This window comes from Thermobia domestica, chromosome 8, assembly GCF_964235325.1.
Source record: "Thermobia domestica chromosome 8, izTheDome1.hap1.1, whole genome shotgun sequence".
Taxonomy (NCBI): Eukaryota; Metazoa; Arthropoda; class Insecta; order Zygentoma; family Lepismatidae; genus Thermobia; species Thermobia domestica.
In genome coordinates, this window is record NC_137461.1 from 291,458,235 (window position 1) to 291,472,121 (window position 13,887).

Here is a 13,887-nt window from a genome sequence, read left to right on the forward strand (position 1 = left end):
AGGCTACCGCGGTTCGCAGTCGATACGACTACCCTATCAGCACAATTATATAGTAGGCATATGCCTATCATGTTCCCTCAGGTACATGGGAATGTGTCCAGTATGTTCCTTATGTACCTCTGAGAGAGAAATCTCATGGATGGCAAGAGATAGTCACAGTCTATGTCCGCCTCTAGGCACATGCCTGACATGTACCTCGGGAACGTGCCTAGTATATTGTAGTTATGTTCCCCATGACGTAAGCGTCAATGAACCGAAAAATTACTCCCCCAAAATACGTTAAGTCGCCTATATGCATAATGTGTTTATATTAAGATGAGTCTAAAAAAATTGTACCCCAGGGTGGGCGCGAACCACCAACCTTTGGATTACTAGCTGCGTGCTCTTCCGACTTGGCCACGGAGACAATAAAGAGAACTTCGCTTGTAAAGGGATAAATTGTTGAGTCCTTTTCAATTTGGCTAATCAGAGTGCTCCTTTAACCGCGTATATTCGACAGTAACCCTCTGGGATCAGATAATATCTACTTGCCATGTAATTTATAATAAAATGACGAGTGTCTATTTACTTTATTTCGTGTTTCTTCCATATTCACCTTCAAATGATGGGTGACAGTTGCCATCTAATAAAGTTGATGCGTTTGTTGCTTCTAGTACACAATCGCTTAGAAAAAGAAGCAACAAATGCATCAAATGTGGGAGATGAATTTAGAATACCTAAATGGCGTATACCTAGCACATCTTTTGCTGTTAGAGTATCTGAAACAGTATTTCTCAAAGGATGTACCTAGAACATGACAGATTTATGATCATAAAAACAAGTGACTGTTAGAGTGTGAAACTGAGCCAGGTATATAAATGCTATATTTGTAGTACATAGTTGCAAATAACAATTAGGTGTAACAAGTACTTAAAACTGTAAGTAGCTGAAGTACATACTTAGCATATGAATATCATATGTGTCAAGTGTCGGGTACCTAAAAAGTAGCTGGGACACCTAAATGGCACATGCCTAGCACATCTTATGCTGTTAGGGTACGTCTTGTACATAGCAAAGAAAGCAAGAGTGGTTGCTTCTGCTAACAAAGTTATGGTCATATCATTTTTTGATATTCGAGGCATGGCGTACCAACATGCCGTCCCACTACATACAACCGATACGGGAGTGTATTACAAGGGTGTATTCCAAACTTTCTAAGGTCACATTCATCGGACCTCATTTGAAAGAAACGGAATGGATGCTACACCATGGTAACGTCAGACCCCATATTGCCAATGTCGTTATTGACTATCTTGCAAAAATCAACGTTCTTTCTGTACCCCATCCTCCATATAGCCGTGATTTAGACCCTTTCTTTTTATTTTTCCAACTTTGAAGAAACATCTCCGGGGATGGCGTTTCGCATCTTCAGGGGCAGTCAGGCGATTTTGAAAGATTTGTCCAAAAATGGTTTCTAGTATGTCTTTATGACTGGCAAAAACTTTGGGAGAAGTGCATTGCATTGCAAGTAATTACGTTTTATTCATTTATGATCATTCTTTATTGATCAATTCTCGTATATAGATTCAATTTAAATCAAGTCACGTTTACCTCGCAGACAATTGCTGGACAGCAAGGGCACCGATTTCTCTGTAAATTTGGGGAGGCCCATTCACATGCAGAAGGTATATATATGAAGATGTTAAGACAAATTGCACTCAAATTATGCGAAATATTGTATATTCAAATATACAATAGGGGCCCACATGAGCTTTGGGGGGCCCGGGCACCCTAGGCCCCCCAGGATCGGCGCCCTTGCTGGACAGTTAGGGCCTACTCATACATTTGGAGATCAGGCTGAACTCGAGAACTTCAGGCCATGAAGAGACAAAATCTTGCTATTGTATAGTGTCATCTTTTATTCCATTTTATTTTTATTTTATTTTTTCGTTATCTTTCTACTTATATATGGAGAATAATAGTTTATATTCTATATGGTGATGAATGTTTGAATTTCAGGTTGGTTAGGAAAATTGACATCTAAATTCAGGTTAAAGACGGCTCTGAGGACGGACGAAAGAGTAAAGCTAATGAACGAGATAATTTGTGGAATTCAAGTTATTAAGATGTATACTTGGGAGAAACCTTTCGCTAAGATGGTTGCTGTTGCTAGAAGGTAAGAAAATATAATGAAAATTCTTAAAGTCAGTCAGAAATTCTTCAGTCAGAGCTGTAAAGGGAAAGTAAATCAATGTCTTAGTAATATTAATGATTATGCATTTGAAACAATAATTTTTTTCTGCAGGTTTGTAACACACAAATATAATTAAATATTGCCGTCTCAGTTCGATTAAAATTACTTTAATAATCACCAAAACTTATCACGATGGTTGTTTCAATAAATTAAACTATTTTTGTTACTTCTAAACTTTGTAGTTTCTTAATAGTTATCATTTATTTCATAGCAATTAAAAATATATTTCAATCACTTATGGCTTACTCACTTAAAACAAGTTTAAACATGTCTTGTCACATGATTTGTTATCATAAGGTACCGGCCTGTAGTCTTTGTTGCCATATAACTAAATATACATAAACGATATTGTTGCAGGTTGGAAATTAAAGTACTGAAAAAAACATCAATCATCCGAAGCATCTTCTTATCTTTTATCATGTTTTCCTCGAGGCTGGCGATATGTCTCACTGTCATCACCTTTATTTTTACTGGAGGACAAATCACAGCTGAGAAAGTAAGTGATTTATTTATTTAGTTATAAATGTGTTCGAGATAAAACTGGAGGACCATTTGTACTTGTAATATTAATAACGAAAGTTTGAGTTAATTTTCTTGGAAGGAATTTTTGGAGAGGGATTGTATAATGGAAATACAGGGTGAACATAAAGTTTGTCCCTAATAACAAACATTAGCAACAAAAAACTAAGAATGATAGTAGCATGCGGTTGGCGCCAAATAATAGGAAAACTCAAAACTTATTTTTTTACCTGATTACAAAATTTCCACATGTGTTCCATTAGTTGGCCTCAAGACATCCAAGTGTTAAACTTTCAGGAGTTACTGTGTCTATTGCGTACCTTATCCTGTTTCTGAGTGTTGCAATATCAGGGACAGGTGTTGCGTAAACCCTGTCTTGAACATTACGCGACAGGAAGAAGTTCGTAACGCAAGGATTTCCGTGGGCTTCAGGTTAAAGCAACTCGAACAGCTTCCACACGTTTCTTACTAACACTCGGTCCACCACTTCTATCACAATCTAAAACACTTCTTGTTGCAATAAACTTGCTATACCATTCCGTTATGCTCTGAACATCTGGTGGCTGCTGCCCATACTCTCTCCTGAATGTTCGATGAATTGTGACGGGAGATTTGTTTCCTGATACCACAACATACACTTCGCTTTCTGCTGTTCTGGCGCCATTTTTAAACAAATGACTGTCACACTGCAGTAGATGGCGGCACAGGCTGTGGCAAGATCTTGAAGTATCATAGAAGCGATGTTTTCAGATCACATGCTTCTATTAGTCTTCGTTATTAACGTTTGTTATTAGAGAGAGACTTTATGTCCACCTTGTACTATAACAGAAATAAAGTAAGACAGTCGGACCAATGCACATGTGAAGCACCTTTGTGTTAAATACTTTGATTATAACATAACATAGGGCTATTCTAAGAAATGGAAACAAAATTATAAGGGATTAAAAAGTTTGCTCTCATTTCTTTCTTTTTTCAAAATGTTTAATTTCCTAAAACTGTTTAAATAGGTGTATAACAATGACGTTGTCAACAGACATAAGGATGATAATGAAGTATACAGCAATTTATACTTCACACTGTTCCGCAGATATGATAAACGTTGGTAAAATTTGCAACACTGAAAAAATGTGGAATTCTGAAAACTTATTGTAATTACAACTACCAAAAGATCTCGTTGAGGTATTATAGAAGCTCTAACATACAGGGTGTCCGAGAAGTCCTTCTCTGATTACAGAAATTGATAACTCAGGCTAGAAATAAGATAGAAATATGAAACTGGTGTTGAATTGTTTACAAACTATAAAAGTTTTGGTCACATCAGTACACTTCCACATGAGCACCCTTGGTAGCACGTAGCACATCTAGGCGATATTCAATTTCCATCCACACATTAGCCAACATCACTGGAGGGATCGATGCAACGACTGTGGTTATTCGTTGCTGCAGGGTTTCAAGATCTGGTACACGTGTTCGGTAGACCTAACACAGACAAAAAATTTTATAGTTTGTAAACAATTCAACACCAGTTTCATATTTCTATCTTATTTCTAGCCTGAGTTATCAATTTCTGTAATCAGAGAAGGACTTCTCGGACACCCTGTATATACATCATATGCATTTGCACGGGGCAGCAAAATCTGTCATAACTATATTAATTAAAATGAACATTTCTTATTAGAAACAGACTTCATAATGATGGTAGTTAAATTTACTAAGCTGGACCTTCTATTTCAATACTACATTCATAAATCATGTTTAGATCGCGTTAGTTTAACGTCACATGGACAGTGCTAAAGCAAATGGTCAAACAACTCCCAGCATGACTTGGTTGATTGTTGTGACATACAAGAACTTAATTCGTGAACACAAGCGAACACCTTTTCCATTTAGTTGGTTACCACAATTTCGATATGAAAACTAGTTTTGTCTTTGTCACAAACAAGTTCCTTATCATTGAAGATGGAAGTAAGTATCTTAATTGTTTTAACAGATGAAGGAGGAAAATAAAAAAATAAAAATAATAATAATAATAATAATAATAATAATAAAGATAAAAGAGCTAGTTGCTCTGGAATTGCAAACTGATATATTGAGATTGAAGCTCGATATTGGATTTTATATATATAAAAAAAGGGATTACCATGTTTCCTCTGCAGGTGTGTTTGCTTTATCTTTAACTAACATAATAGATTCTTATTGTATAAAAGAAAAAGATACAACGAGATTGTATTTCTAGAACATAGCCTTTCTGAGTGCTAGTGCTCTTTCCCTCCCCTTCGTTGTTCATGAGGATTGGGTAGCATACTTAAAATCGTGGCTTTTAAGATTTGTTCTTTCTGGAGAAAGAAAGGGGATGAAAATGATGCCATTGAACGTGGCGGCAAATTGCCTAGGACCGGTCCTGTATAGAAGTAGAGAACAGCAGCAATCATTTTTGTAGATTTCCCACAAATACGTTCTTTTAAGCAGTATACAAATCTCTACCCATCTTTCACATTTCTCTGGAATGGTTTGAGATACTAACACTAGCGTGCGCAGGACATTGGGAATGTGGGTGCCAGATCAAAAGTACCATTATATGTCGTCCTCCCTCCCCTTTCCCCTAAGAAAAGATAGTGTCATTGCATCCGACGCTGCGTCGGCGACGCACGGCACACATGCGGACGGGAAATAATTTACACGTAATCTCTTCTCAGTCTGTAATAATTCTACATAAAAAAACGTTTGTCTAATGGGGGTGCCAAGGCACCCATGGCACCCACGTTGCGCAAGCCTATGGATACTAAATCTCTGTAAATAGCATTATGGTCTATACGTCTGTTAAAAGCCATCCACGAGTGTATGTTATATTAGCAATTTTTGGAAATAAAGCCTTTTGAGAAAAAATAAATAAATTTTCACTCTTTTGTAATTTTTCCCTAATTATTGGAAATATGTTATAACGTGATCATAGTATTCTATCCTAAGGTAAGATGGATTGTTCTGTTCATTTCACTTGGGTTATTACTGTTGGGGAGGCCTCCAAAATTACAATCTTTGTGACTCTAGATTCCTTGATTTGTACCACTGAATAATAAACATGATTTCATAACTTTTCGCTTAAAAGGTAATTTGATGTGTGTAATGATCTGACGTAGTGCCATTTGAAAACATCTATTTATATATTAGATTGACAACGCTATTAATCTGGTGACATTACAGTGTATATGAAACAATTTCCCGTCGTAAATATTTATATCGTATTCTTCTTCTTCGAATTTCAGCATTTTTCTTATATATATATATATATGTATGTATATATATATATATATATATATATATATATATATATATATATATATATATATATATATATATATATATATATATATATATATATATATATAAGACCACAGACTCACCAAGTTTATATATATTATGTGATCAAAAGTATCCGGACACCGCCCAAAACATACGTTTTTCATATTAGGTGCATTGTGCTGCCACCTACTGCCAGGTACTCATTATTAGCGGCCTCAGTAGTCATTAGACAGGAACTCACGGACTTCGAACGTGGTCAGGTGATTGGGTGTCACTTGTGTCAGAAGTCTGTACGCGAGATTTCCATATTCCTAAACATCCCTAGGTCTACCGTGTCTGATGTGATAGTGAAGTGAAAACATGAAGGGACACGTACAGCACAAACGCGTACGGGCCGACCTCGTCTGTTGACTGACAGAGACCGCCGACAGTTGAAGAGGATCGTAAAGTGTAATAGGCAAACATCTATCCAGACCATCACACAGGAATTCCAAATTGCATCAGGATCCACTCCAAGTACTATGACAGGCGTGAGGTGAGGAAACTTGGATTATATGGTCGAGCGGCTGCTCATAAGCTACACGTCACGCAGTAAATGCCAACTGACGCCTTGCTTGATGTAAGGAGCGTAAACATTGGACGATTGAACAGTGGAAAAACGTTGTGTGGAGTGACGAATCACGGTACACAATGTGGCGATCCGATGGCAGAGTGTTGGTATGGCGAATGCCCGGTGAACGTTATCTGTCAGCGTGTGTAGTACCAACAGTAAAATTCGGAGGTGCTGATGTTATGGTATGGTCATGTTTTTCTTGGAGGGGGCTTGCAGCCCTTGTTGTTTTGCGTGACACTCTCACAGTGCAGGATTACATTGATGCTTTAAGCACCTTCTTGCTTCCCACTGTTGAAGAGCAATTGCGATTGCATCTTTCAACACGATCGAGCAGCTGTTCATACTGCACGGCCTGTGGCGGAGTGGTTACACGGCCATAACATCCCTGTAATGGACTGGCCAGCACAGAGTCCTAATTTGAATCCTATAGAACACCTTTGGAATGTTTTGGAACGCCGACTTCGTGCCAGGCCTCACCGACCTACATCGATACCTCTCCTCAGTTCAGCACTCCGTGAAGAATGGGCTGCCATTTCCCAAGAAACCTTCCAGCACCTGATTGAAAGTATGCCTGCAAGACTGGAAGCTGTCATCAAAGCTAAGGGTGGGCCAACACGATATTGAATTCCAGCAGTACCGATGGAGGGCGCCACAAACTTGTAAGTCATTTTCAGCCAGGTGTCCAAATACTTTTGATCACATAGTGTATATATATATATATATATATATATATATATATATATATATATATATATATATATATATATATATATATATATATATATATATATATATATGTCCATTTCAAGATATCCAAAAAATATGTTATTATAACCAACTTTATAAAATATTCAAATCGGGAACGTTTTACTCCCCTGGTCAATATCACTAAGATACTTTTAAAATGTCTGCATCCTTTGGAGAAAACCTAGCCTATATGTGAAACCTAAAAATGTCGTCTGCTTTTAGTCTGTCATATGATAACTCTATACTTAATATTATTTTCGCAATTAAAACTATGAAACAAATCGTAACATTATACTTTTTGCTCTCTTTTGACATCTAGTGGCAGATGTAATTAGCTACAATGGCAATGCAACATTTTTTTATTGTGATTTTTCACATAATTTCTTTTGGAAAGGAAAAGCAGTGATATAGAGCTGTACCAAAGTTTCTGGACAGGATTCCAGCGACGGATCCAGCCCGGGGCCGGGGGAGCCTAGGGCACCCAATTTTCTAATTGACAAAAATAATTTAAGCTATTATTTATATATTTTTGAAATTTTATAGTAAACTCACGGCATAATTATCATAGTCTGGATTCTGACTGGTCCCCAGTTTTTAGTTTCTAAATCCGCCACTGACTCAAAGGTATATTGAACACTTTGTTCCTATTTAAATATATACATAGCTGGATCTTACATTATTAATTTCACATTCATGTTTGTCAATACAATAACTCTCGCCGTTTATATTCCCTGTATATTTTGTATTCTAGGTGTTTGTGATGACTTCTCTGTATAATAATTTACGTCAAACGATGACTATATTCTTCCCTCAAGGAGTGGCACAGTTGGCGGAAACTTTAGTTTCTGTTGAGCGACTGCAGGTGAGAACAAAACATTATCTAAGTTATTCTGCGAATGATGAGTGTATTTTAAATGGATTCACTTTCTTCCAATTCGTAATGTCACTAATGTTTCTGCATAAGTTTTTGCCTTAAGAACTCCGAAGACTCATGAAAGAGACTTGAAAGTTGACCTTTATCGTGCTCTAAAATCAGTCACAATTTTTCGTACGAGGGACATGTTCTGCACACATTAGGATTATATACTGATCGATGAGATACACAGTACAATGGCAGGAATAAAACGGTGGTGGCGATAGAGATTATAATTGATGGAGAGTAATAAAACAGAGTCCGCCAGAAAAATGTATACGGTACATTCTTTGTCACCCTGTATTAGGATATTAACATTAACAATTGTTCTGAAATGGTTTTTCGCCCAACAGATATCGACAGTGTTTTCAGTTAAAATTTTGGCCGTTGCTTGGGACGCTCGTGAACCTTCGCCAGAAGATTACAGAGGCATGTGCATCGGTCTCCATTGATACATTGACCGCTGTAGTTGTAGCCCCTCAAACTTGTCAACAGTGCGTTTGATTGTTAGGCGTGTTGGGGTTCAGTACCAAACTCCCCTTTCCACTGACGCTGCACTTCGATAAAACCCCAAATCTGATAAAACCTGCAAAACACACTTACGCTGCTTGAGCGTCAAGCATGCTCCTGCCATTTTCTTATTTCACGAAACCGTGCTGACAGTACAGACATCTGTTGACTGGTAATCCGTACTACAAATAATTTTAACTAGAAGCAATGCCGACATCTGTTGGGTGATGAACCATACTACAACATACTTAAATTTCAGAACAACTGTCAATGCCAGTACCCTAATACAGAATGACAAAGAGTTTTTCTGGCGGACTCTGTATTCTGATGGATGAGACACAGAGTACAATGGCAGGAAAAATACGGATGGGACGAAACACATTATAGTTGATGAAGGGTAGTAAAGTAGAGAATTGCTACGTGAAAACGAAGAGGTTTCTTGAAGACCATGGTGCATGTATGCTTTCCAGTAAGAGGCAACTAGCCTACTAATAATGACAAGATAATATAGTGATAAAGAAAAGAGTATTAGGCTAGTTTTAGACGGAAGCATTTATCATAGCATTTCTCGCAGCAGATGTGCTGACAAAAATCTCGTATAATATTCTATGGCATCAAAAGTATATGGTGCTGTTACATGGTAGCATTTTGATAAGCATCTTGTCGTGACGTGGCAAACAAATCACTAGAGAAGAGCGTAATTATGGCTCCGAAACTAAAGCGTGAGGTAGCTAAAGCTATTGTAGTTGTAACAACAGTTCTCGCCGGTTATATTAAAAAGCGAAATCCGCAAAGAAGTATGTGGATTAGTTGTTGCAGAGGGATGATAATATTTCAGTTCTTTCTATGGTAGAGAAAGAACTGAAGCCTGAGGATCCAATTGAATTTAAGAACTTCCTGCGCATGGATAATAAAGGATTCGAAAAGTTATTTACACAATCAAGGATGCTCCTCATATTTTTCAATCAGCATAATAATAGCATCCCTACTCCAACTCATTTTTCTTTAATACAATTCAATTTCCCAGACAAAACAAAGAACATGGATGTTTGGAACAAAATCTTTCGCTTCCTTTTAAAACACCATGGCGCTGCAATCGGACCAGAAATGCTGGGAAAAATGCTACGAAATAGAGCAGGTTCTATAGACAAGAAATGCCATAGAATATGCCATGGCATGGGAAATGCTATAGCATTTGCTACTTCACACGGTAGGATATTGATGCTACGATTTTTGCTACGAGAAATGCTATGATAAATCCTTCCGTCTAAAACTAGCCTAAAAAAGACCTGATATTATTCATATGTAAAATAGACTCTTGACATGGATATATTAAAATCAAATTAAAATTTACTTACATAATATTTTTGAACACATTAAAACAGGATCAAACTCTCTATCTCAAGTGAGCCAAATAGTCAAGAGTGTGGACCACGATAAATAAATAAATAAATAAATAAAATAAAAAGCTATTTTCATATTTTGATGATTCTTTACATTTGATTTTAGCGTCCCTTTCAGCAGCGAGGCTGTAGTAGACGTCGCCCGTCGTCCAACAGCTTAATATGGGATACGAACCACATAGGCTCCCAGCGGGAACCGAACCCGAGTCTCTTGCGAGAAAGACGTGTACGCTATCCACATAGACATAAGGGAACTATGTTTTCATACTTTATGAAGTATTTTAAAAAGTAAATAAATACATAAAATAACCTAATGCTGAAGTTTTTTAAAAAGAAAGAAGAAACATAAGGAAATATATGTAGATTCCTTAACAGCACCAGGTATCTATTCCCTGTAATCTTTTAGAACAAAGGTCAAATGAAAATATGTTAACCTAAATCTCACTGCACTCACTTGTTCCTTTCCATAAGTAAGGAAAGTTATTCACTCTGTAAATAATATATGTTCATTATTTTCTACGAATGAACTGAAAGTCACAGAGAAATGAGTCAAGAGCGGCGAGTTTGAAATTCCTGTACTAAAGGCATCAACTAAATACACTGAGCTTTCGAGTCTCCAACCAATTGTAGACGGAGTATAGAACAGAGATGATACATATATATAGCATGTATATACAGGGTGTTTCGAAACAACACCGACAACGTTTGGGAGGTAATTCCTGATACCAAGATAAGACAGAAAGTATAGACCAACCTGGGTGTAGAAATCCGTCAATTTGAAATTTTAGGCTGCCGAAGACATGAAAAAAAATTAAGTTTAAAGGTCCATATCTGAAATACTATGGGACCTACCGCAGTCAAGTCAAGACTTCACTTAAAAACTAATATGTGCGCTATCCAAATATACATATTTCAAAATCCTAAGATACTCACACAACAATTTTTATGATGGTAGTTTGGCTACGGGCATACAATTTGAAGTATTCACCAACTACATCTACAAAAATTGTTGCGGAAGTACTGCAAGATTCAGAAACATGGATATTTAGATAGGGCACATACTAGTTCCTAAGTAAAGTCTTGACCCAACTATGGTAGGTCCCATAGTATTGGAGCTACGGACCTTTAAAATTCTTATCTCTTTTCTTTCTTTCTTTTTATTTTATATATTTATTTCATTTTTAAATATCAATTCTTCAATAAATCAGCTCTTTCAAACGATCTTTTAGTTGTACGTCCCACAGTTATGCCGGCTAGGCTAAAGAAGACGGTGATGATGAGAAATGAATGAAATGGTGGAATGAAGAAAGTAGGAGGAAACGGGAGAACCCCAAGTAAACTCACGCACACGGTGTTTTTCTATCACAAAGTTCACTTGGCGCGAGCTGGAATCGAACCAGGAACCTCATACACCAGAGGTGAACGCTCTACCACTGAGCCACCGCGGCTCCCATCTTTTAAACGAATATACATGTGTAATCATTTGACTTCGTCGGTAAGAACTGACGCTTGTAAATTTGATGCTAAACATTTTTGCTAAGACATAGCGGATTTTCGTTGTGCACAGAAAAAATTGGCATACAATATACAGAATTTGTATACAAAATGTGGAACTTGCTTTTGTTACTTACAATAACGTAAATGTATTCTTTACTTCTGGACTATCGCATTATGGATCGTGTAGCCCAATTCAGAAACTGAAACCATAACTTGAAACATTTGTACAGGATGTCACAAAAAAAAGTGTCACCATATTTTGGGTACAAATTCCTCACATCGAACTAAATAAAAAAAAAAAAAAAAAAAGTGTATTTGGACCTTTGCTCAAAAGTGGATAGTTTCGGAGTTAACAGAGTGCCGAAAACGTAAAATAAGTGAACTTTAAAAGTTCATAACTCCACTACTAAGCTTATAGGACCTATCGTAGTCGGGTCAAGACATCACTGAGGAACTGGTATGTGTACTATCCAAATATCAATGTTTAAGAATGTTCCAGTACTTGCACACCAATTTTTAGAGAGGTAGGTGAGAGTGATCAAGTACTGCCGAACAGCCTGTCTTAAAATGATTTTGGAAGTATCGGAGGTTCTGAAAGACGGATATTTGGATAGTTCACATACTAGTTCCTAAGTGATGTCTTAACCCGACTACGATCGATCCTATAATAGTGGAACTATGGACCTTAAAGTTCATTTTTTACCATATTCACCGGTTATTTTTCTAAGTAATATTATATTTTGTGATTTGGATTTCTTAATAAACAAAAATTCAATTATTTCAGAATTTTTTAATGTACGAAGAAAACCCACAACATGGAGATGACTCTGTAGCTAGAACTGAAATTAACAGTGAACAAAATACATTAGGAATAACACTAACAAATGCTACTGCAAAATGGAGCTCTTCTTCTAGTGAAAATACTTTGACAAACATCAACTTGAAAGTCGTTCCCGGTAAATTGGTGGCTGTGATAGGTCCTGTGGGATCAGGAAAGGTAAGCAGTAATACATACGGTAATCAACATTTACAAAAAGCACAGTAATATTTGAAACTATGCTGATTCTATATAAAAATAGAATAATTTATATGCAGGGTGCCCCACATAAAACCGATACGCCTCACGCATGAGATCCAAGTAAAACTTTAACAGCAACAATGAACTAACTAACAATGAATAGATAATAGTAACTTTAAACAGTTACCTGTTTTTAAGAGATGCTCGAAGTGGTGGCCATGGGCATCCAGACATCGTTGACCTTGTGTGATTATGTTACCAGCAACACACTGTAATTCTGTAGGCGTGATGGTCACTTTCCCTAGTAATATTCCGTTTAAGATCACGTATTGTGTGAGGATTGTCAGCATAAAATTACATACATGTAAAATTCCAAAATATCAATTCGTTGTTCTAATGCAAACTGCCCCATTTCTGTCACAAATGTTCGTTGTTACCACAAGCACTGATTCAACACGCAACACATTGTAACAACTCAACAATACGAGCTTCTCACAGCAACTGACGCACGAACACACTGCTGCACTCAACTTTCCGATAAAATGCAGTGTAGCCAACTTTCGAGATACTATTTTCATCCCACAAGCAATTTAACTAGAGATGATTACCTGGTACGTAAAGCGTATGGTTTTATGTGCAACACCCTATATATTACAATGGATTGTGAGACAAAAATCAAATATTATCTAGTGGTGTTCTTGTCACAAATGAAAATAGATACATTTCAGGACTATGTTGAGGAATATAATTTGGTTTGTTATTATTTTGTATATTACTATGTAGGATCATGATATTATCATGTTAATTCTGTTATAATGTATTTGCCTGATAACCTTTATTTATTATAAACATAGCTCTATGACTTACGACACGAACTACTTAGTATTTAAATACAACTGAAAATATTGTATCTATTTTCCAGACAAGTCTCCTGCACGCAATTCTCGGTGAACTCCCTTTGTCTAGTGGCTCAATAAATGTAAACGGTAGTGTGTCATATGCATCCCAGGAACCATGGTTATTTGCCGCCTCTGTACAACAGAATATTCTGTTTGGATCGGAATATGATAAAGAAAAGTATGACAAAGTAGTGGAAGTGTGCGCCCTAAAGAAAGACTTTGAACAGTTTCCATA

At 36.8% G+C, this 13,887-nt stretch overlaps 1 protein-coding gene across 1 annotated transcript in view; it reads left to right on the top strand.

Moving 5' to 3' along the window:
- The window catches only part of LOC145693713 (ATP-binding cassette sub-family C member 4-like), a gene marked incomplete in the record, with an annotated part of 113,804 nt that overhangs the window by 35,781 nt on the left and 64,136 nt on the right, over window positions 1-13,887 (top strand). Inside the window, 5 exon segments of the mRNA XM_081769998.1 lie at window positions 1,999-2,155; window positions 2,591-2,729; window positions 8,164-8,274; window positions 12,520-12,732; window positions 13,676-13,887. Coding sequence (XP_081626124.1) covers window positions 1,999-2,155; window positions 2,591-2,729; window positions 8,164-8,274; window positions 12,520-12,732; window positions 13,676-13,887 — 832 coding nt within the window.